Source organism: Sorghum bicolor, chromosome 3 (genome assembly GCF_000003195.3).
Source record: "Sorghum bicolor cultivar BTx623 chromosome 3, Sorghum_bicolor_NCBIv3, whole genome shotgun sequence".
In the NCBI taxonomy this organism is placed as follows: Eukaryota; Viridiplantae; Streptophyta; class Magnoliopsida; order Poales; family Poaceae; genus Sorghum; species Sorghum bicolor.
This window is the reverse complement of record NC_012872.2, coordinates 67,214,592-67,237,167: the sequence shown is the minus strand read 5'-3', so window position 1 is coordinate 67,237,167 and position 22,576 is coordinate 67,214,592. Positions and strand designations below refer to the sequence as shown.

General features: G+C 48.1%; 2 protein-coding genes across 4 annotated transcripts; both read left to right on the top strand.

The window, feature by feature from the left end:
* LOC8058895 (aspartic proteinase PCS1) lies at positions 5,077-6,902 on the top strand. Its single transcript, XM_002458706.2, has one exon. The coding sequence runs from the start codon at positions 5,239-5,241 to the stop codon at positions 6,571-6,573; it is 1,335 nt and encodes a 444-aa protein (XP_002458751.1). The 5' UTR covers positions 5,077-5,238; the 3' UTR covers positions 6,574-6,902.
* On the top strand, positions 8,009-11,852 carry LOC8060082 (probable protein S-acyltransferase 16). 3 transcript variants are annotated; one of them, XR_002451664.1, is made up of 7 exons: positions 8,009-8,667; positions 9,995-10,087; positions 10,167-10,268; positions 10,361-10,422; positions 10,527-10,625; positions 10,708-10,803; positions 11,187-11,852. XR_002451664.1 is itself a non-coding variant. In XM_021457985.1 (7 exons), the coding sequence occupies exons 1-7, from the start codon at positions 8,453-8,455 to the stop codon at positions 11,295-11,297; spliced, it is 801 nt and encodes a 266-aa protein (XP_021313660.1). In that variant the 5' UTR covers positions 8,025-8,452; the 3' UTR covers positions 11,298-11,852. The 3 variants fall into 3 exon arrangements, 2 of the variants coding, with proteins under 2 accessions (XP_021313660.1, XP_002458750.1); XM_021457985.1 differs by having other exon boundaries at positions 8,025-8,667; positions 9,985-10,087; positions 10,348-10,422; XM_002458705.2 differs by having other exon boundaries at positions 8,026-8,667; positions 10,348-10,422.

The window sequence follows — 22,576 nt, the reverse complement described above, 5'->3', positions numbered from 1 at the left end:
AGCCTTATTTAGATGTGAAAAAAATTTGGATTTCGATACTGTAGCATTTTCGTTTGTTTGTAGTAAATATTGTTCAATCATAGACTAATTAGGGTTAAAGGATTCGTCTCGCGATTTACAGTCAAACTGTGTGATTAATTTTTGTTTTTGTCTATATTTAATGCTTCATGCATGTACCGCAAGATTCGATGTGGCAAAGAATCTTGAAAAACTTTTGGATTTCGAAATAAACTAAACAAGGCCTCAATTCAGCTGAACAAGCACACGTCAAAAGTTAATCTCCAAAAATGCCAAAATTATGCCCACACTCTTTTTGCACGCACAAAGCACACGCAGGCAGTCTCTTTTACAACAAACGGATTTATTATTGGCTGCATGAGCTGTGAGAATCGTTACATCTGATAAATCTACCGATTACAGAGCTTACATTACAGAACACTAGTAGTCACAGCTCACATGAGTACAACAATTGTGAAAATCTAACGATGTAGAGCTGTAGCCGATATAAGACAGTGGGTGCACATGCACCCACGAAAAGATTAAACGTCATTGAATAAATCAATTTTTCATCATAATTATAGCTCGAGTTTATGTTTATATAAGAAAAATACATCACCCTCTTATTTACTCTAGCTGCGCAACTAGACGTTCTAAAGTGTGGGCTGTTGTGTTTAAATGCCTGTTGACTTTGATAATCCTAGAAGACCCTGCTAAGTGGTTGAAGAAAGACTGAGTAAAAGGATTGATCCTTCAATCCGGTGGGTTGGAGAGGCCATGCATATTGAAGAACTGCACCAGCTGATATCTACAGTTTGCAATCCCTTGATTATGACCTCTCCGGCCCGCCGCCTCTGGCTCCGTCGACAACTAGCCGTAACCGGGCGCACCCGCCATGATTGCTCGCAATCCCCTGGGGCAGCGCCACCGGCCCGAGACAGCCATGGGCCTTGCCCTCGCGAGAGCGACTCCCAACCGTGCAATAGATCGAGCGGATCCAACGCCACACCTGTACCGCCATCGCCCCTTGGTCCTTCCTAAGCCTAGACGAAAAACTCGAAACTCGGTAGCTCGCTCGACTCGCTCGTTAATAGCTCGGCTCGAGCTCGACTCGTTTCTTAACAAGCCAGCTTGTTTTATAATAAGGTAGCTCGAGCCAGCTCGAGCTAGCTCGCGAGCAGCTCGTTAGCTCGTATGAGCTAGTAAATTCACAAGCCAAAACTCAAATTAGCTTGGCCCATATGGTCATATGGTCGTGCATCCCATGCTCCATGCGGCGATCTTAGCCCAGCCCAATCTTTGATTAATTTTGTATGGATGATAAATTATGTAATGGTCTTGGACTTGTGGTGTGCAGTGGGACTGCCTTTAAACTTTATAAATTGTGGATCAATGAATGATTTGATATATTCTTGGCTTGTTTCTTGTCTACAAGTTAAATTGTGGATCGTTTATTTTGTTTTTTGGTTTGTTGCTTAGTTGCATCTTGCTGTAATGTGTTTTTAATGTTTGGCTTACGAGCCAAAACGAGCTGCTCGAGCTACTTAGCGAGTCGAGCCGAGCTGCTGTTCTAGCTCGTTAGTGTAACGAGCCGAGCCGAGCTAGAATACTAACGAGTCGAGCTGTGACGAGGCGAGCTGGCTCGATATCGAGGCTAGTCCTTCCGCTCATCCGCATCGCCGCATGACCGCATCCGTCGACGTACTACGTGGCTTGGTGTGTTTAGTTTTGAAACAAAAATATAGAAACTTTATTTCTCGCTATATCAAATATCGCCGCACATACATACATATATAATTACTAAATATAAATAAAAATATTATAATATCAAAATCTATTTTTTATGACTCCACTCATCATTCGACTAGCAGCAGTGCCTGCCGGTTCGCGCTGTGCAGCTGCAATACTACTCCACCTACCCCTCCGGGCCCGGTTCAGAACAATCGTGGAAGAACTGCGCATGCATGCATCACATGTCAGTGACGACATCGTTCAACGTCCGAGTCCCGATCGATGAGATGGGCCTGCCTATAAAACTATAAGTTGAAGCAAAGAGGGCCGCTCGACCTTCATCATATTATGTTTGATATTACTACTGTCGTAGTAGTAGTAGCAGCAGGGGTAATCAGGTCTTGTTTACTAGTCGACAGATTTTTTTAGATTTAACTACCATAACATTTATATTTTATTTAATAATTAATATTTATTTATAAACTAATCAGGTTTAAAAAATTCGTCTCATAAATTACAAATAAACTGTATAATTATTTATTATTTATTTATATTTAATGTTTTATATATATGTTTAAATATTCGATGTAACGAGACGAAAAGAAAATTTTTAGGAACTAAACAGGGCCTTACTTATCTTTTGGCTCGTTGCTTGGAACTTGTTTAGTTCACTCCAAAATCCAAAAAGTTTTCAAAATTTCATATCATATCAAATCTTGCGGTACATGCATGAAGTATTAAATATAAACAAAAATAAAAATTAATTACACAGTTTGACTGTAAATCACGAGATGAATCTTTTGAGCATAGTTAGTCCATGATTGAATAATATTTGTCAAATAAAAACGAAAATGCTACGGTACCGAAATCCAAAATCTTTCGAAACTAAACAAGGCCTTGTTGTTGATTAGTGACCCCCGACCAATTAATAATTCCAGTTCCCAGTACGTTCGACGTGATCCCGATCAGTCCGCGAGAGCTGCCGCTGTCTTCCTCACCGAACAGCCGCCGCGGAGCAGGGGCATGGACCAGGACCATGGCCAAGCCCAGTCATTTGGACGGGCGCCGACTTGGGCGGCGGCGCGCTCGACGTGTCACGTACAGACTAGTACTAGTACTATTTACTTGAATGTCTGGATCGGTATCATCTCGGAATGTCTGGATCGGTATCATCTCGGAAAGTTCAAAGTTCATTTGCATGCATCAGTATTCAGTAGCATCGTCTTGTTTAGTTCCTAAAAAATTTTACAAAATTTTTCAGATTCTCATCACATCGAATCTTTAGACGCATGTATTAACGAGACGAATCTTTTGAGCTTAGTTAGTCTATGATTGGATAATATTTGTCAAATACAAACGAAAGTGCTAAAGTGTCAATTTTTCAAAAAAATTTTGAACTAAAGAAGGCCTAGGTGGACGGTAAATGGGAAATTGGGAATGTATCCTTTTTGCAGCCGCGCTGTTTCCAGCTGCGGCTACCCCTACACGGCTACCCCTACACTACGAGTATATCGGAGTGTCCATGGATGGCAAAACTTCCTCTTCCTCGCAGGGCGGACCCTGAATTCCTGAAACAACGGATCGGTGCGTGCAGTGCAGCCACGAGTGGGCTCGGTCCTAGTGTAAGCTGCAACCTTCCATGTTGTTCCCCACGCACGATATCGGCGTTTCTTTTGTTTTTTTTTTTTTGTACTCCGTATATGGAAGCAGGGGAACGAACACGCCTTCTCCGAGGCCACTCGTGCTTCTAACCCCGGCCCGGTGTGCACGTTCTCTGTGCGGTTTTGTTTACAGTAATCAAAGCGAGTGGTGAGGACAGAGCGGAGGAAATCTTCTTTAACTCGTGCCCTGCACATTGCAGTGTCGTATGCGTGCTGTGGTGGTACTGGTACTGGTTTTTTCGAATTTATGCCCGCGCTAGCTAACCAAGACACGTACCACACCGACCATTAAAATATAATCAAAGTGTCAGGAGTAAGATAGAGGGCCATGATTACTGTAGCTACTAACAAAGCTCCCGGCCTGCACCGGTTAGGGCGGCGCCCGGCACCGGCGCGTGGCGAGCATTGCTTCCGCCGCGCGCGCGAGTTCAGATTGCAGAGCGCGGGAGCGGGAGCGGTCGCTCGGCCAGGCCGCGCCGTCGCCGGCTCGCCGCCGACGTGCAGTCTCCGCAGAGGTGAGAGTGGGTGAGACCGTGAGACGGTGAACTGTTGAACTCGAGCAGCAGCGACCAGCGAGGGTCGGCGCGACGGCGAGCCGAAACGGGCAGACCGCATCGCGTGGCGTGGCGAACGAATGGTTTGCACTTGTCCCCGGGGCAAAAAGGCTCGAGCTCGCCTTTAATCTGCGGTACTTGCTTTGGTTACGTAGCTTGAATGCGCTGCCTCCCCTGCTTGGAACGGAAGGCAGGCATCGCATTCACCGCACCCTTTTGATGCGAGCTGTACGCGTATACAGTATACTATTACCACCACTGGGAGCTTCCATGCATGGATCCCTGCCGAGTGCCGAGTCGTGGCGGTAGATGAGACCATAACTTCGATGGATGGACGTACTGTCACGGATGGGATGATTGGACACTTGGTAGACGGCCAAGTTTCAACTGGAAATTGTTGCAATTTCACGGTGAAAAAGATCAGTCGATTCAGCTCAGAGCTTACATGACATTGCCGATGATGCCACCGGCCAAAGGCTTATCTTTTCATTTTTTTTTTGTACCGGACAATACGTACCTACGGCGAATTAATCATGGGATGTACTACATTAGTCGAAGTGCTTTTAGCAAAAGGTGCTTGTTTTCGGCGCAAAATAGGCCAAAGTTCCGGCCGTGCGGAAAGACCACCAAAGTGAGTGTGAGTCTAACGTGTCGGGTTTAAGCGGAGTACGGTTCGTCTAGAGCGCAAACCAACCTTACGACCATACCTGTCGAGCTCGCAGTGCACCAGGACACTATGCTGCGTCCGCATGCACAACACACGCCATATTCATCAATCAGCACCAATGCTTGGCACGGGGCACCGAATTGACAAATGACCTACTGTTGCAAGAAGATGTTCTGTGGCACGTGTAGACTTTTATCGTGACGTTTGTACTCTTTACAGTAGCTTGGAGCGGTAAAAACCTGTGTTGCAGAAAAATGCAGAGTGGCAGGAAGCTACTACAAAAATATCCGTGACTAGCCCCGGCTGGCGCTCGCCAGTACCGAAACCACAAGACGACAGGCAGAAGGACGCGGCCGCTTCGTCCCGGCGAGAGGGACGCGTGCGTGGCGCGTCTCGCCCCGGCAGGCTGCCCCCCTCGCCCCCATCCGGCCATCCCATGACCCATGTCTCCGCGTCATCACCCCTCGACGGACCACTGTGCTGCGCTGCGCTGCGCGCCACCTCCATAAAATCCACCGCGAGCCGGCCGAAACAGAAACCCCACCCGCGAATCCAACACAAGAACCCATCACCACCCTCGCATCACATGCCCGCATAGTCCCCCGGCCGCAAGGTCGCAATCACCACCATGCCGCCTCCGCTGTTCGTCTGCGTCCTCATCTTGCTCGTCGCCGTGCCGAGGCCGTGGTCCGTCGCCGGCGAGCCGCCGAGGCCGGCCGCCAAGCCTCGTGCGTTCCCGCTGCGCGCGCGGCAGGTGCCGGCGGGAGCGCTGCCGCGGCCGCCGAGCAAGCTGCGGTTCCACCACAACGTCAGCCTCACCGTCTCGCTCGCCGTCGGCACGCCGCCGCAGAACGTCACCATGGTGCTCGACACCGGCAGCGAGCTCTCCTGGCTGCTCTGTGCGACGGGGCGCCAGGGGAGCGCCGCGGCCGGCGCTGCCGCCGCCATGGGGGAGTCGTTCCGCCCGAGGGCCTCGGCCACGTTCGCTGCCGTGCCCTGCGGCTCCACGCAGTGCAGCTCCCGGGACCTGCCTGCGCCGCCGTCCTGCGACGGGGCCTCGCGCCAGTGCCACGTGTCGCTGTCCTACGCCGACGGGTCCGCCTCCGATGGAGCGCTCGCCACCGACGTTTTCGCCGTCGGCGAGGCGCCGCCGCTGCGGTCCGCGTTCGGCTGCATGTCCACCGCGTATGACTCCTCCCCCGACGGCGTCGCGACGGCCGGTCTGCTGGGCATGAACAGGGGCACGCTCTCCTTCGTGACGCAGGCCAGCACGCGCCGCTTCTCGTACTGCATCTCCGACCGGGACGACGCCGGCGTGCTGCTCCTCGGCCACAGCGACCTCCCCTTTCTGCCGCTCAACTACACGCCACTGTATCAGCCCACCCTGCCGCTCCCCTACTTCGACCGCGTGGCCTACTCCGTCCAGCTCCTCGGCATCCGCGTCGGCGGCAAGGCACTGCCAATCCCGGCGTCGGTGCTCGCGCCGGACCATACCGGCGCAGGGCAGACGATGGTGGACTCCGGCACGCAGTTCACCTTCCTCCTCGGGGACGCATACTCCGCCCTCAAAGCCGAGTTCTTGAAACAAACCAAGCCCCTCCTCCGCGCGCTCGACGACCCCAGCTTCGCATTCCAAGAAGCGCTCGACACCTGCTTCCGCGTGCCCGCGGGGCGCCCGCCGCCGTCGGCAAGGCTCCCGCCCGTGACTCTGCTGTTCAATGGCGCGGAGATGTCGGTGGCCGGGGACAGGCTGCTGTACAAGGTCCCCGGCGAGCACCGGGGAGCCGACGGCGTGTGGTGCCTCACGTTCGGGAACGCGGACATGGTGCCCCTGACGGCGTACGTGATCGGGCACCACCACCAGATGAACCTGTGGGTCGAGTACGACCTGGAGCGCGGCCGCGTCGGTCTCGCGCCTGTCAAGTGCGACGTCGCCAGCGAGCGGCTCGGCCTGATGCTGTGACGCGGCCTGGCGAACCGTAACCGCTCTGGCTCGGGGGTTAGTTGTTCCCTCAGTGGCCATAACCTTAACCTGCCAAACGTTTCTAAGTTTGGAACATGTTTATCCTTTTTTCATGTAAGGAAGGAAAACCTGCATAACCTTGATCGTGCCTGTGGCATGTACGGTGTTTAGCGTAAACTGTAAACTTAGTGTAGTGATGTGTTTCTTTACTTTACTGAACAAGTAGTGTTGTATGTAAATATCAACTTGTAGAAGATGTACAAGCTTCAATGAAGTACATTATGTATAAGATGGTCATGATATGTTTGAAATGGTTCAGTTGAACTCAAGCTATATGTCAATCACTTGTTCTTTGATTGCGCAATTGCTAAATAGTTGTGGGCTGACCTCTCAAAAGTTTTTGGGAGAGATCTAGGAGGTTCTTTAGATTCTATAGGAAATTTTTGGCTAAGTAAAAAGAGAAATGGTGTCATACATATGTTCTCTTCGGTTGCTCTTTGGAGTCAATGGAAACTAAAAAATAATTTGTGCTTTTAGAGAGCTATAGATGGAGAGGTATGAAGATGGGATTTAGGAACTTACAAACCTTTAAATATTACATAGCGTTTGTGTTTAAGTCATAAAAAATCTTGCACCAAGCATCAGCGATGTGCCTTTGTTTCCTTGGCATTCTTGGACGCCAAAGTCTAGCACTCTAGCTTCAGAACAGCAAGAGATGAGCGTCTGTCGCGGAGAAGTGAGCCCATTGCAGAAGTAAAACACCATTTCTTCGCCTCCACAATTGCCAGCAACATAAAGCAAAGAACATGCTGCACTGCATGCTGGTCGCTGGAACGTTTTGAATTTTCGGTAGACTGTGAACTTGCAAGTGGAAATTCCGATAGTTTGATGTAGGCCAACCTTGTTCAAGAATGCAATTGGCCCTGCTCAGTATTTTTTAACGAACAAACATTGTTTTTCTCTCACAGCATTCAGCATAAGCATTAGCATAGTCAATTGGCATCAGTGCATTCGAAGATGATATGATTCAAACTCTCCTCAACTGCTCCAAAGATTTCACAGCTAGGGCTATCAACGATTCTTTTCTTGGAAAGATTAACGCGGCGTTGGATTCTACCTTTGATTCTTTTTGGGGCTTATCATGTCGTCCTACCCCGTTCGACATTCGGCCCAAAGTGTGAGCTCGACTGACATGTACATGGGCCTTATTGGACCATGTTGCAGTGTAGGGTCTGCTGTTTGGACTTTCTATATCTCGGTAATTATAAATAATTATATTCCATTCCACTGAAAAAATCAATAAAAGAATATTCCATAAAACAAATAATTGTATATTCAAACAGTACTCCGTAGCTTTATACTCCAATCGTCATGATGTACTACGGAGTATATCAATATATCATCTCCCATTCTCCTCTCTCCCTGCCGCAAGGCCGCAGCCGTCGCGTCGACGCAGGTTCAGACGTCCCTGCCGCAACTGCATCCACGACGCACGGCGCCACGGCCACGGCACCACGCGCCCGGACGTCCACGCGCTACCAACCCCAGCTCACCGCACTCAGCCCATCGCTCTCTCAGCCTCGGCGATCACCTCTCCCACCCGCGCACTTTTCTCCCCGCGCCAAACACCAGCGCGGCAGCAAGCGAGCTTAACTAGGAGTACAAAGCAAGCCAATTCGCTCGCTGTGCCTGTGCCCGCTGCCTACCGTCCGCGCGAGACGGACGGGCTCCTCTCCCGGCCGACGCCGCCAGGGATTCCTTTCCCCCGGAATGCTCTGCCGCCCCGTCCGGGCGGAAGAGGAGCACTAGGCGGCGGCTCGGATGGGGCGCCCGGGGTACATCACGGTGCCCATACTCTCCGTGCTCGCCGCGATCGGCTATGTCTACTACACCACGGTGTTCCTGGCGATCCCCGCGTGGCTGGGGCTCTCCACGGCGGCCGGGCTCGCCAACGCCACGGTCTTCACCGCGCTCGCTGCCGCCTGCGTCGCTACCTACGCCGTCGCCGTATCGCGCGACCCGGGCCGCGTGCCGGCGTCCTTCGTGCCCGACGTCGAGGACGCCGGGAGCCCCATCCACGAGATCAAGCGCAAGGTACTCTACTCGCGGCCCATGCCCCCCTCCGTCTGGTCCATGGACCACACCAGATCTCGCGGGCGCTCCCGCCGCGTGCTGCGAAGTTTAGATCTACGTAGTGCGATGGTAGTCATATGTGTATAATCAGAAACTTCGTTGCGAGTTCAGATCTTGGGATTAGATTTCGGGCAGGCATTGCCTGCAAACAAGGTCCGGCGAGTTCGTAGTTACGCGCGAGATTTGGGATCACGGAATGGTCCTATACCTATTGGAGCGCCTCGGTGTTGGGATGTTTTGGTGAGTGAGGAACTGTGTATAGGTGTGCGTTAACATCTTTGCTCTGAATCCTTGCACTGTCCATTCACCGTTGGTACTCGGATTGAGTGACACTTGTATCCAAATTACACCAAGTGAGAACTGGGAGTCTTCTCTTGTACGTATGTATAAATTTGGTACTACGGTCTAGATCTAAGCATGAGGGCTCTGTACCTGGTACCGTCCTATATGTAGACTTACAAGAAGAAATGACATAGTATGTTGCTTTGGAAAAAAAACTCATAACAATCAGGTAAGCTTCGGAAAGAAATAAAATAAATCTAGGTCAATTCAGAATCTCGATACTCCAATCGTTCCCAGGACTCCAAGGAATTAATATCGATATTGCCTATTAAGCCTGGCACAAGATCTCATTCCTTGAATAAGCACTGTCATATTAATTGAGTGCATATGGAAGATAATAGAGTCACATTTTCTTGTACTTACAGTGGCCATAGTTATATTGCTAGTTTGATACTTAACTCTAATATACCATCAAGTTGTATTCTGGTCCTGGAATTTGTGTACTGCAGTTGCCCTTGAATTTGATTACACACCATTTTCGGTTCAGTATCTTCATTGCATTGTTTTTTTGCAGAAGAATACATCTCGGTGTGTAAGGACAACTAAGAGTACATTCTTTTTTGGATTCACTTTCACATGCATTTCCTAGTTTTTTTAGAGTTCTAGGGGGACCATGATCCATGTATTACAGTCAGAACCAGAATGTCAAAGCAGTTACACGACAGTTTTTTAGCCAAATAGCTTAGCTCAACTCCATTTGAAGTCTCGGACTTACAAACAGACCGCACAAAAGCATCATTCGGTGGGACTAGGAAAATAGTTATCTCTCACTACTTATGAACTCGCATGAGTCTGAGCGGATTGCATATTGCTGGTTATCCTCCATCTCATCTTGTGCAGTGTCGTCCTAATATTTCATTTTGTCAGGAATATTAAAAATGAATCTTTGTGACTTAATCAGACTAGTACAGGGGACTGTGTGCTAACTTACACCAGAACGTTGCAGGGTGGTGATTTGAGATACTGCCAGAAATGTTCCCATTATAAGCCTCCTCGAGCGCACCATTGCCGTGTCTGCAAAAGATGTGTTCTAAGAATGGTACCGACTAGTGTTTTGTGCAACTCCTCTATTTTTTATTCTTAATTCTAATATGCATTTAACAACTTTTCCTGTGCAGGATCATCACTGTATTTGGATTAATAACTGTGTTGGGCATGAGAACTACAAGATCTTCCTAGTTTTTGTTCTGTATGCTGTAATTGCAAGTGTCTATTCTATGGTACTGTGTTATCCTTGATTTTCTTGAGCAACCAAAGCTTCTCAAAGATTGGGCATAAAGTTATTGATGTTTACACCAGGTTCTCATTATAGGGGGTGCTGTGCATTTACCTAAAGATGAAGAACCAGGCAGTGATTCTTCTAGAACATCTATTGTAAGTACCCCTAGAAGGATGTTTCAGCTACGAGCAAATCAATCACCATCTGAATTTTTATCTGAAGTTATGTATGAATAACACAGATGTTATATATTGCACAGATTGTTTGTGGGGTTCTTCTGTTCCCTTTAGCGTTAGCACTCATGGTCCTATTGGGTTGGCATGTTTACCTCATCTTACATAATAAGACTACTATCGAGGTTTGAGAAATGTGATCTCTGTCTCTGATGATATTATTGTATGTAGATTTTGTCTGATGGTAGTTACATCGGTGGTTTGCAGTATCATGAAGGAGTTAGGGCTACGTGGTTGGCTGAAAAGGCGGGAAACATTTATCATCATCCTTATAACCTTGGAGTCTATGAGAACCTAGTTTCGGTGAGAACAATTCTTTACTTCTATGATTAAGATTTTTGCCAAAAAAAAAAATGAGAGATCAGCCTAAGTGCATTGGTATGTAAATAACTAAACAAATCCTTTCCCAGATTATAACACTAGCGTGTCTTCTCCATTCCCATGGACTGGGCTTTAATATTTGACTATTCAAAGGACTAGGATGACAGTAGCATGCCTTATCTAGTTATCTGGTGTGGTTTATGTTGTTTTTCACATATCCATTTCTTTACTGGGATTTTCATATTACGCTTCTGTTACAAATATATTCTCTTGAAATTGTTGTTTCTTGGTTCATTGCTTAAATACAGGAGGTGAACAATTATTACCACAGATCTTCCAACATTTTTTTTATTTTTGTTATACAGGTGCTAGGTCCTAACATGTTGTGCTGGCTCTGCCCAATATCAAGGAACATAGGAAATGGTGTTCGTTTCCGCACATCATATGACATTCCACTATCAACTTCACCAATGTGATGCACACCACATAAGGGTACACTCATGTTGGATAGTATCTGCTAATTTGCAAAAGAAACTCAGGTGCCCATACAAGTGCTAGATGTGCTATTCTTCACAGTTTTGATTTTTAGCATTTAACCAGAGTGTTTGTCTATCCTTAAAAGGAGAGTGTTTTCCAATGCTTGAGCTTTTGTAAGGGTGTGCTACATCAAATCCAGTGTGTTTAGGATACTGCTAGATACATCTGTCATTAGGATTTTTAGAGATGCTGACATACTTAGGTTTTCCTCCCCTGTTTTGGACATTCTTGAGCAAAGAAGGAATTATTGCTTGTGTAGTAGAATAGAGTAGGCTGTACTAACACACACCCAAAAAAATATGAAAAAAAGAGACGAGGAAAACTGTACTTAAGGTTGTTATTTTGTAAAGTTGTGCCCAAACTGTTTTTTTTTTTGGTCCTGAAAGCTCATGTGTTGTTGTGTCAGATAGTACATAATGAGTTAAGGACCAATCAACCAAGATTATTTGTATACAGTTGTTGAGAAATACATGTCGATATTCGTTTCGCTGAAATTTAGCTTATGTTGATGCTGAAAAATGTTATTGTTTGTTGATTTGTTGTGGAAGAAAAAACACTGTACTAGTTCAAGCGAACATATAGGTGTACCATATACCATGCACCTATTTGTTTCCAACAAGTGTTGAATTTCTATTTTTCGCCTGATGCTGTTATGTTTAGCTGTGCCGCCTTGCCTGAAATCTGGAGTTCTGCATGTTGGCTAGGAACCTTGGGAATATGACCCTACAGAGTAGTAATCGTCTGGCACAGCATTACTGTATAATCAATGCAAGGCCTTGTTTAGTTGTGAAAAGCTTTTGGATTTTGGCACTGTAGTACTTTCGTTTGTTTGTGGCAAATATTGTCCAATCATAGACTAATTAGGATCAAAAATTCGTCTCGCGATTTACAGGCGAACTGTTCAATAGTTTTTGTTTTCGTTTATATTTAGTGCTTCATGTATGTGCCGCAAGATTCGATGTGACGGGGAATCTTGAAAACTTTTTGATTTTGGGACTGGCCTTGTTTAGTTTCCAAAAAATTTTGCAAAATTTTTTATATTCTCTGTCACATCGAATCTTTAGATATATACATAAAGTATTAAATATAGACAAAAATAAAAACTAATTACACAATTTGGTCAGAATTGACGAGACGAATCTTTTGAGCCCAGTTAGTCCATGATTGGATAATATTTGTCAAATACAAACGAAATTGGTACTATTTATATTTTGCAAAATATTTTGTAAGTAAACAACGCAAGACTGGACTACCGAATCACTTCCTGCAACGCCTGAACCCTGAGCGAGAGCCAGAATAGCCTGCTGGAATACTCGGAGTCGGAGGCTCGGCGCAGACCGTAAAGCAGTACTACCTCTGTTGACCAGCAGCGTATGCCTTTTTTACCAGTAATGCAATGCACCATGTACATGTTCAGCATTATTTTTTTTTTTGCGAAAATGTTCAGCATTATTTATCTGGATCATCTAAATGTGCTCTGAGATTCGTGCTGCTGCACTTCTCTTAACTGTGTTCACACTTCTCCCGACTGTTTCACACATCTCGATGTATATTCAACGGTATAGATAAGCAATGCTCAGCACGTAGACCCTAAAAAATTGCCTTTACTGTAAAGGCACGCAGCCACGCACAGATTTGCATATATGCTGTCCATAATTTCGAACAGATAAAATGCTATAGAAAACTGGTATTCCCTAAGGAATGTAATTTTTTTGAGAAGTCAAACAGTTTAAATTTTAACTAAATTTATATAAAAAATTGCTATAATTCATGATATAAATAAGTATCATTAGATTAGTTATATTTTCATAAATAAATTTTGTTTAGAGACGTAAATACTAATATTATTTACTATAAACTCAATTAAATTTAAGTTAATTTAATCGGTATGAATCTAATAATTGCATTCTTTTATTGACGGATGAAATATAATCATAGTAGTAGTTTTGAATATAGATGGCTCGTCCCGACACGGCATGGCCCGACCAGGCCGGGCCATGAAGAGCACGGCGTGCCACGGGCCGTGCCGAGCTAGGCTTCGTGCCTAGCCGACGGGGCAGGCACGGCCTACTGGGCCAATTTTTGTGTAGGGTCGGGCTGAGAAGCATGCCGGTGCTAGCAGGCACCAGGCTGGGCCGAGGCGCACAGAGAGAGGTAGGGAGGGAAGGGGAGGCCGGGAGTGCAGAGGTAGCTGCGGAAAATTTGAGAGTTTGGAGCCTAGGTAAACCAAGTTTGTCTTATGCGATGCTAATATTGATTCACATATTCAGTTTCAAAAAAAAAATTGATTCACATATTACACCTAAACAAAAGAACAAAAAAGGAAGAAAAAAAGAACTCTGATCTGCTCTGGGCAAAATTGGCACACATCTGCTCTCGGCCTTGGCCACACTAGCATATCGTGATGGCAGGCGCCTTCACCAGGTTTGGTGTTTGAAAGCTGGTGTCTGGCTTGCAATGGAGAATGAATGAATGATGAGCTTTGAGAGCGAGAACAGAGACGTTGCCACATGGGTTTCACATGCCAGGTTCACGTTAACATACAGTTGACGCGCCACACCAGTGCCTAGAGCAGATCAAAGTTCGTTTGGATCACCACCAAATAAAGTTTTGGGTCCCAGATATCAAAATTCTAGAGTTGGTGTCAGGTTTGGGGATTCAAATATCAAAATTGGAGATTTAAGGACCTAAATGACATCATTATGCAAGTTCTGAGACCGCCTGCAAATTTTACTATTCTACAAATCGAAATTGACTATCACGAAAAGGAAAAATAGATATTCAGATTTTCCTCAGCATACATGCCACCCTAGCTCCATCTCAAGCATGAGAGTTGCACTGCAAGAAATATGATGTTACTGTTACGTTTGGACTAGCAATTTCAGGAACTTGGATTTTAATGCCTGTGAAATTAAAACGAAAAGCATTATTGTAAGACGGTGTCCCTAGTGATCCCGCAGCTCCATATACATACCGTGGCTTACATCTGATTCCCGCGAGGTCTCCAGTGTTCAACATTCAACAAATCGGTGCAATAATTTTTTAACCAACGTGTTCTGGCACGTATTTCATTAATTAAGAGGAAGTAGAGAACAACGAACCAACAACGGTAAAAACAACAGGAAACCAAAAGGTTGCCCGCACCTGAAACGAGAAAGCAGGCAAAAAAAAAAAAAAGGAGAAACCAACGCGACCCACGATCGCCGAACAAAGCACAACTACAACAGTACGAGGAGGGATAACAAAACAAAATGCTTAAGAGATGGCCATGCCTTAAATCAGAGCATGCATTCCCTTTCGTGGTTGTGGCAGCTACTGTATATCGCGTTCCTTGATGGTAGTCCCCTCTCCAATTTGAAATTAGGGTCTTGTTTACTTTCTCAATTTTTTTTAAAAGTTTTCAAGATTCTCCGTCACATCGAATTTTGTGGCACATATATAAAACTTTAAATATAGATAACAAATAATTAACTGTACAGTTTACCTTTAATTTGAAAGAACGAATATTTTAAGTCTAATTAGTATATGATTGCACAATATTTGTTAAATATAAACAAAAACGGTACAATATCCATTTTGTAAAAAAAATACAACTAAGGTCTTTTTTGGATGTTGTCGGATTCACCTCAATCCACATATGTTGAAGTGGATTGGGGTGGAATTTAGTTCAAGTTCCACTCCAATTCATCTCAACACATGTGGATTGATGCGAATCCGACTACATCCAAACAAAGTCTAAACAAAAGCTAGAAAACGGAGCTGTCATCGCGACTAGTGTCGAAAACCTCCCATTGAAAGCGTAACTTCATAATGAACTGCACACAAGGTACAAGTAATTAACTTTTGGCTGTGGTGTTTGTAACCCTTCCCGGTCACTTTGGCTCCTCGCCGTAGTGTGCTGGGAACTCTTGTTTGTTCGCTGTTTGTTTCCCTCTTAATGAAAAACGGGTGAATGACCCGATCGCGAAAAAAAAGGTACAAGTACATTATTACTCTTGTGTAGTGCAGCTAACGATAAACCTGTAGAACTCTTGCATTGTCATGAACTGGTGAGTTGGTTGCATTTCAGTATGTATTCATGGTTGATTTACTATCGTTTATCTGTGTGCTTTTAATGAAAAGCCAACAGTCCTTTGGAACTGCATAAACCTATGATCGTCTCGCATCAGGGAGCAGCAGCGCTTGGCCGCACAGGTTACTGCTGGCTACAGCAAGATGCAGAGAGATACCCTCGACAAGGGGAAGGATGTCTGAAGGCGCAACAGCGTCCGCCTTTGCTTTCCTAATCACCATCTTTAACAGCACCCCCATCCACGGTTAAATCCGTAGTCTCAGCAACGGCTAGCTCTGCATCAAGAAGGGCCGTGCGTGCAGAAGGCCAACAAACCGAGCATTAGGCTACCCTGCAATGACTATAACTTGTACAAAAGTACAAAACCACAACCATTTTTGTCTGTCAGGATTGAAACACTAACGTTTACTTCTACAGTTTGCCTCAGCAAGCCATATCATGGCTGAGTAAGCCTAGGTTTTTTATGCACATAAACTGAAATAGTAGCACTGATGACGACGATGAAAACAAGAATATTTATTTGTTTACGTACACGAATGATGTGGTCTGCAATTGATGTCTGTCCTCCTCGAAATTCTTTGTTAATTTTTTTTAGCATTCCACCGAAACAGTACATGTCGGATATGGATGAAGTCTCCGGAAGGGCCGGCTTTGCGGTACAAAGCACAGAGGCATCCATCCAGGAGCCGTATGCAGGCGGCCGTGCTGGGCCTCTGCGGGCTTTTGCATCGAGACAGTGCGCGAGGTGGGGGTCCTGCGTCGTGCATCCTCTCTGTTGGCTTACACCGGGGTTGGTTTACCTGCTGCAAAGGCCTACCTAGGGAGCGAGGAGAGGACTCGCGCTCCACCAGTCCACCTCCACAGCCCGGATCGCAGGACCACTGCCATGGCAGCCACTGCGCGCGCGCCGGTGCAGCTGATGATCCTGCGCCGCATGCAATGCAATGCGATGCAAGCGTTAGTAGCATGGCAGGGTGAGCGGGCATGGGTCCCTGGCATCTTCAGCATCGATGGATCGCTGAAGCAAACCCGCCCCGACGTAAGAGGAGCAGCGTGTTAGGTTTGTTTAAGGGCGAGAAGCAGAGCAAGAAGAGGAAGCATGGGAAGGGGAATATGCGTGGCAGCAATGCAAAAACTGGTGCCGTAATCTATAGGCATACTAGGTCAGAGCTAGGCCTCCCAAAGAATTGTATCTCTCCTGTCAATTGACAGAGGTCATTGGCTCATTGCAGATGCAAGGATGGACGATGATGACGCTTACTACAGCTAATACTGGTGCCCTGGAATGGATGAACAGTGGTTTGGGATGCTCATAGTAGATGACTGTAGAGGACCGGTCGTCGTAGCCTGCTTGCTAGTATATGTATCGTAGTAACTACTAGACGCGCAGATGAATGTATGATCCCTGAGCTGAGAGGGATTGCCCCAATTGCAATTGGACCAAGTGGGAGGAAGCGGTGGCGTGCAGGCCATAGCCTACAGCCGGGACAGGAGCGCTCAGATACGGAGGCGTCGTTTTGGGAGTAAATTATGCAGCGCGTCAGCAAACCCCGCCCCGGCCTCGGGAGTCCGCCAGCAGCAACGTCTTCCCGGCGCGGGGAATGGTCGTGTTGCAGCCAGCGTCTGTCGCCCCGTTTCCCTCCCTCCTCTTTTGGCTCCTCCTACAACCTTCGGCCTTGACTACTGTTACATCATGCCATTATGGTAACTCCAGATAAATTACAGTAAGAATTATCCGTAAAACCCTGTCAGTGTCAATCCGTATGCTTATGGGTCAGCATCGGCGATCCGACACATGCATTTGGCAGTGAGAAGCGGTAGCAACTGGTGATAATTTTCTGGCCGCTTTTTCAGGATTACGGATTACCGTACAGGGGGGAAATCGTAAAGAAATAGCAGAGCAACAGTGGAATCGCACTCCGATGAGGAATCACCGCACGGCATCGAGGAGGAGGAGCCAGACAATGGGCTCAGAGCCTCAGGCGCACAGTTACCAGCACGAAGCTAAACAGCTTAAGTTCCTGTATACTAGATGCTCATCACATAGTCACATGCTCACATTACATTGGAATAGCAGAAACGCCCAGCACTTGCCGTGATCATCTAGTAGTTAGCCTGCATAGCTCTGCTCCAAATGGAACAACAATACAGGTTCAAGTGCTGAAAGAGCAAGACTACAAGAGCAGAAAACAAGAAGAAGAAGAAAAAATCTTCTCTTTACACAAGGTTCTTGATTCCTAATTAAACGAGCAGACGGGGATCGAGCATCTTGACGTTGCTCGGCTGCTGCTGCTGCTCCTCCTCCTCAGCTTGCTTGCATCCTGCATGCGGCGCCGCAGCCTCTGTGCCCCCACGTCAGGACACTCAGGCGTACTCGCGCCAGCACACCAGCATCGTGACGCACCGGCGCATGATGTAGAACCGCGCGCGCTGCTCCTTGACGAGCCGCGCGCACCGCCCGGAGAAGGATCGGCCCTTGCCGCCGTCGCCGCCCATGGCGGCCTTGCCGCCGCTCCTCTTCCTGAACAGCCTGCACGGCTTCTCCTCGGCTGCTGCAAAGAGCTCCATGGATGGACGGAGGGCGTCTTCCCTTCTCGCCAGGGGGAAGAGCGAGGATGATTATCAGTAGAAGAGTGAGATGAGTGAGTGAGTGAGCTGTGTGATCTGCTGTATGCGGAGGAATCGCATAGCCGGTTATATAGTGGAGCCTTGGTGCGTGGCTGTAGCCGCCCGCCCCCAAGTAAAAGGACCCACTTGATGTTGTATATGCAGGGTTTTTGCTGTTCGGAGTTCACGCTCGTTTTTTCATTTTCTAATTCTGCAGCCTTTCTGACCTGACCTCGGCGGTGCGCTGCCGCTACATCTTTTGCCCTGCCTCGTTCCCATGGGGACAATTTTTCTCATATCGCTTGTCTTCTCTTAATAATATTATTATTATTTTGCCGAATACGTGGACTTGGAGGAGCAAACAAACTGTCGGAGAAATGACAAGCCTGCAGATTTAGGTCACTTCCAATATTGACACAAAAGAACCACTCAACTGAATCGATTTTTTTTTTTTTTGCTTTTTTTAAAAAAAGTAGGGATTGAACAGTAAACTTGACTAGCGAAGCCACAGACGCATGGCATTGGCATGTTCATGCATGCAATGCAGCATGCAGATATTCAAACTTTCAGACACGCACGATTGCACGAAGCAGGCAGCCGCCCCTCAGGCGGCCAGGCCCCCACACGCACACGGGGAGACGCACGGGCACGGGCAGTGCAGAACCGCAGAGCAGCTGATGTCTCTGTGTCCGTCGCCGTCCGTCCCCTCCCCGTGCGTGGGCCGCCGTGGCCCGTGCGGGAGGTCAAAAGCTCGCTCGCGGAGCCCCAAACCTTTGCCTGCATTGGGTAGGAGTAGTACAGGTAAAGCCACCCAGCCCAGGCAGGTTTAATTGGTCAGGTCGCTCGCACCCGCACGGACGCGCCGCCCGTGCACACCACACCATAGCGCGATGCATGCGATCGCTTCTCCCTTGAGCGCCGGCGGCACCCTGAGGCGCCCCCGTCCGTGCCTCCTCGCAAGTCGCAAAGCCTGCATCACGATCACGAGCGGGCGACCGGCCGGCCCGTCGTGCCGTGCGTCGCGACGACGGAGCTCGCGGCCGTACGTGCGTGGGGGGATGGGGTTCGCTGTTCGCAGCGCAATGCGTGGGCCGTGGAGGTGGGGGTGGGGCGGTCCGCAGCGGGAGCCGAGTGGCGTCAGCTTTACACTGTAGCGCGCGAACCGAGCTGGCACGGCAGCGAGGCGGGCAGACTGGCGCGGTGGTGGACCGGGCGGCCGGTTGGGGTGGGGGGGCTGGGGCTCCCATCCCAGCCGCAGCGGCAGCGGCAGCAGGAGCACCAGCTGCCGCGCTCGCTCGGCTCGGCTCGGCTCGGCTACAGGCGCAGTGGAGTCCTCCTCATCCTTCGCCTCGGGAAGGCGGCGATGGACGGGCGGTCGGCCACCCTGGCCACAGCGCGGCCGAGACGTGGGCGGGCCCTCGCGCCCTCGTAGCTACATGACGCCGTCGTCGTCGGGGTCAAAACCAACAGCGTACCCGCACACACGTACACTGCCTCAACCGGAACCAACGGCGGCTATCAGCCGTTTTCTGCACCCATGCGCGCTGAGGTTTTTTTTCTTCTTCTTTTGGCACGGAACGGCAGCTATCAGCCGTTTTCTGCTCCGGTGCCCCGGTCCAAGAAGAAGAAATAGAGTTGCTGCATGGGGCACAGCTTCTGTCTGCCATGTGATGCTGGAGAGATCCATGCATCCAGAGGCACTTGCCGAGAGATGATCATTGATTAAAGCCCCGATTGGGCCAAACGGGTATGATGGTTTGCTGAGTGGACCGGTCAAAGATACAACGTGCATGGCCCGGGACGCCGGATTTTTTCCCCCTCCCTCCCTTTTCTTTTTCTTTTTCAGTGGAAGCAAGGACAAATACTGTCTGATATACTACTCCTTTCATTCGGAAAAAAAAAATCGTTACTTGCTTCCGATTCCGATCGTGCAGCGATGGAGACCGAGAGCATGCATGCATTACTCGAGATGCTTTACTCCGTAGCTTCCTGACGTGGTGTCTGTCTCCATCACTGGCGTGTTTGTCTTCGTCCCTGCCGATCAGCGCCATTTTTGGAGGTGGCTGCCTCTCTGACCCACCTGCCCTACGTACGGACACACTGTGCGACGCAGCACTAGTCACTCCTCGCGGCGACGCCTCACGTCATACCGATCAGGAACTCAGGTCTCTGATATGGGAAAAATACGTCTCTGATACGGGAAAAATGCCACGAAGATACGCGCGCGTACGTGCACGCGAGAAAAAGGCCGGGGCACGGCGCCCTGCATGCACGGCGACGACACTGTGCGAGCGACTGTACAGTACCTGACAGGTCTACACCTACACGTTTCCGGGTCAGAGTATACAGTGCGCGCGTGCGTGAGAGGCGAATGGAAGAAGGATACCGGCACGCGCGTATAGTACACACATCCGCTCGAGCATGCAACAGTGTCGCCCTGTACATACTCTACAGTGCCACTGTACACCCGCACAGCAAAAAAAAATTTGCTTGCGCTCCAGCTGCGATCCACGACAGGGTCTGATGATCGGGCGGTGTTTCTCGGCAGTGTTTGGCGCTCTGCGTGCCCCTCTTTTTTGACTCTTTCGCAGGCGAGAACCGAGAAAGCAAGCAACGCGGCGCGCCGCGCGACGCCAACAGTTTACACGTGTGTGATCGCGCCACGCCGGTGCCTGAATATTGGCGAAAAGAGACGCGGCAGCAAAATCTCTGTCTGCCACATCATGTGTTGCTTCTAAACTCCATGCGTGCGAGAGGAGCTCATCGTCGTCATACGCACCATGGATCTCCCGTAAAATACAAGTCAAGAAGAACAAGAATTCGCAGGAGTTTGTTGGATGTAGCTTTATATTAATTACTTTGACATGTATTACAGTCGATCGCTTAATTAGGTGAAACCGTCCGATCGAATCGTCGCTTTATTCGATCACGCCTGCACGTACCAAAGCTCGTCGTGTTGCCTTGGAGCTCAAGTGTGTGTGCATCATCATTTCTAGGAGTAGTGTGTAACTTGTTCCTCTGGATTCCTATAGATGCCTCCGACGTGGCCTCAATGACTCAATCTCGCAACTCGCATAAAGCAGGGCAAGACAGGTTCAGGTATTCAAAACCTCTAAGATAATTTAGCAAAGAGAAATTGGAACGTAGATACAACTTACTACTTCTGTAGTTACCGAAATAATCCAACACCTCTTTTTTAAGTTCGCTTGTACTATATATATTGCTGTAGAAAGTTATTCATATGGTGCTAGGTCTTAGTCCACCCCATGATGTCCAAAAACTTATTTAATAATTGGTATAACTTGAGAGATAAAAGTTTCAGATCCTTTTTTTACAAGTGCAGCAACAATATGTTGATCTATTTGGCTATTGTGAAACACTTTTTTTTGAGCGGGGTAGAGAACGTGACAATGTGTTTTTCACATCTTCTTTTTTCATATTTGAATTACGTGATGGTTTTGTAAAATTAGTTTGCTCGCTGTAGTGTGATGAATTATAATAAATTGTCCCATACCTCTCGAAGTCAGATGCTATCCTATTATTAAATAAAATTGTCAAGAAGACTAGAGCAGGCAGACCGCCGTTTGTTGAGTTGCTCGATCCTGATTCCCCTTTGGAAATCGCATGTGACCCCGGACCCTAATCTATTACTTGTGCAATTGTACTGGTACTAATAGTACGCTTTCACTGTCGCGGTTTTATTAGGTTTTGTCCAGTGAGTATCCAACGAATTAGGCATCTAGGCTGATGTTTTTTTGTAAGTAATTTAATGAAGGCATGTGCAGGTAACCAAATGCCCATAGTTTAGCTGAGTTTTTTTTTTAGCTGAGTTCGGGACTGTTACAATAGCGATTAACGGCAATCACAGTAGACGTATTACTTTATATATAGATACTGTGACAATAGACTGATGGTGCTTTGTATATACAAGTTCAGTAGTTTCTGTACCGCCATGCGCAACAAGACAAGGTGTGTGTTAGTTAATGGTCCCATGCTACAGCTTGTCGAGCTAAGCTATGGGATGAACAGCCGCTGGTAGACGCGATTGCGGCAAGAATACCAACCTGGAAGGCAGGCATGCTGACAAATGCTGGCCGGGTACTGCTGACCAAGGTGACGCTCTCGGCTATACCTGTGCACACAAGCATCGCCTGCTGTTTGTCTGCGTGGGCCATGGACCAGATAGACAAGCGTCGTCGTGCTTTCCTGTGGGCCGGGACTTCAACCGTAGCAGGTGGCAAGTGTAAAGTGGCTTGGCCGATCGTGTGCAGGCCAAAAGACTTGGGAGGTCTAGGGGTCTTGGACCTCAGATTCTTCGGTTTTGCGCTACGCCTTCGTTGGGAGTGGCTGGCAAAGACATCTACGCAGGCAACCTGGTTGAAGCTCCCGTCCAGGGTCGAGAAGGAGGTCGCGGCCATGGCATCCGCCAGCATGCGGGTGGCCGTTGGCGATGGGATTTCCACGCGTCTCTGGACGGACTCCTGGACTGCGGTCGGTCCTCTCTGCAGCTACGCTCCGAACCTCTTCGCGGCCATCTCG

Excerpts from the sequence above, each read along its gene's own strand:
- LOC8058895 (XM_002458706.2), top strand. The coding sequence starts at position 5,239 with ATGCCGCCTCCGCTGTTCGTCTGCGTCCTCATCTTGCTCGTCGCCGTG.
- LOC8060082 (XM_002458705.2), top strand. The coding sequence starts at position 8,395 with ATGGGGCGCCCGGGGTACATCACGGTGCCCATACTCTCCGTGCTCGCC. Across the intron at positions 8,668-9,994 it reads TCCACGAGATCAAGCGCAAG|GGTGGTGATTTGAGATACTG; the intron begins GTACTCTACTCG and ends AGAACGTTGCAG. Across the intron at positions 10,804-11,186 it reads TCTATGAGAACCTAGTTTCG|GTGCTAGGTCCTAACATGTT; the intron begins GTGAGAACAATT and ends TTTGTTATACAG.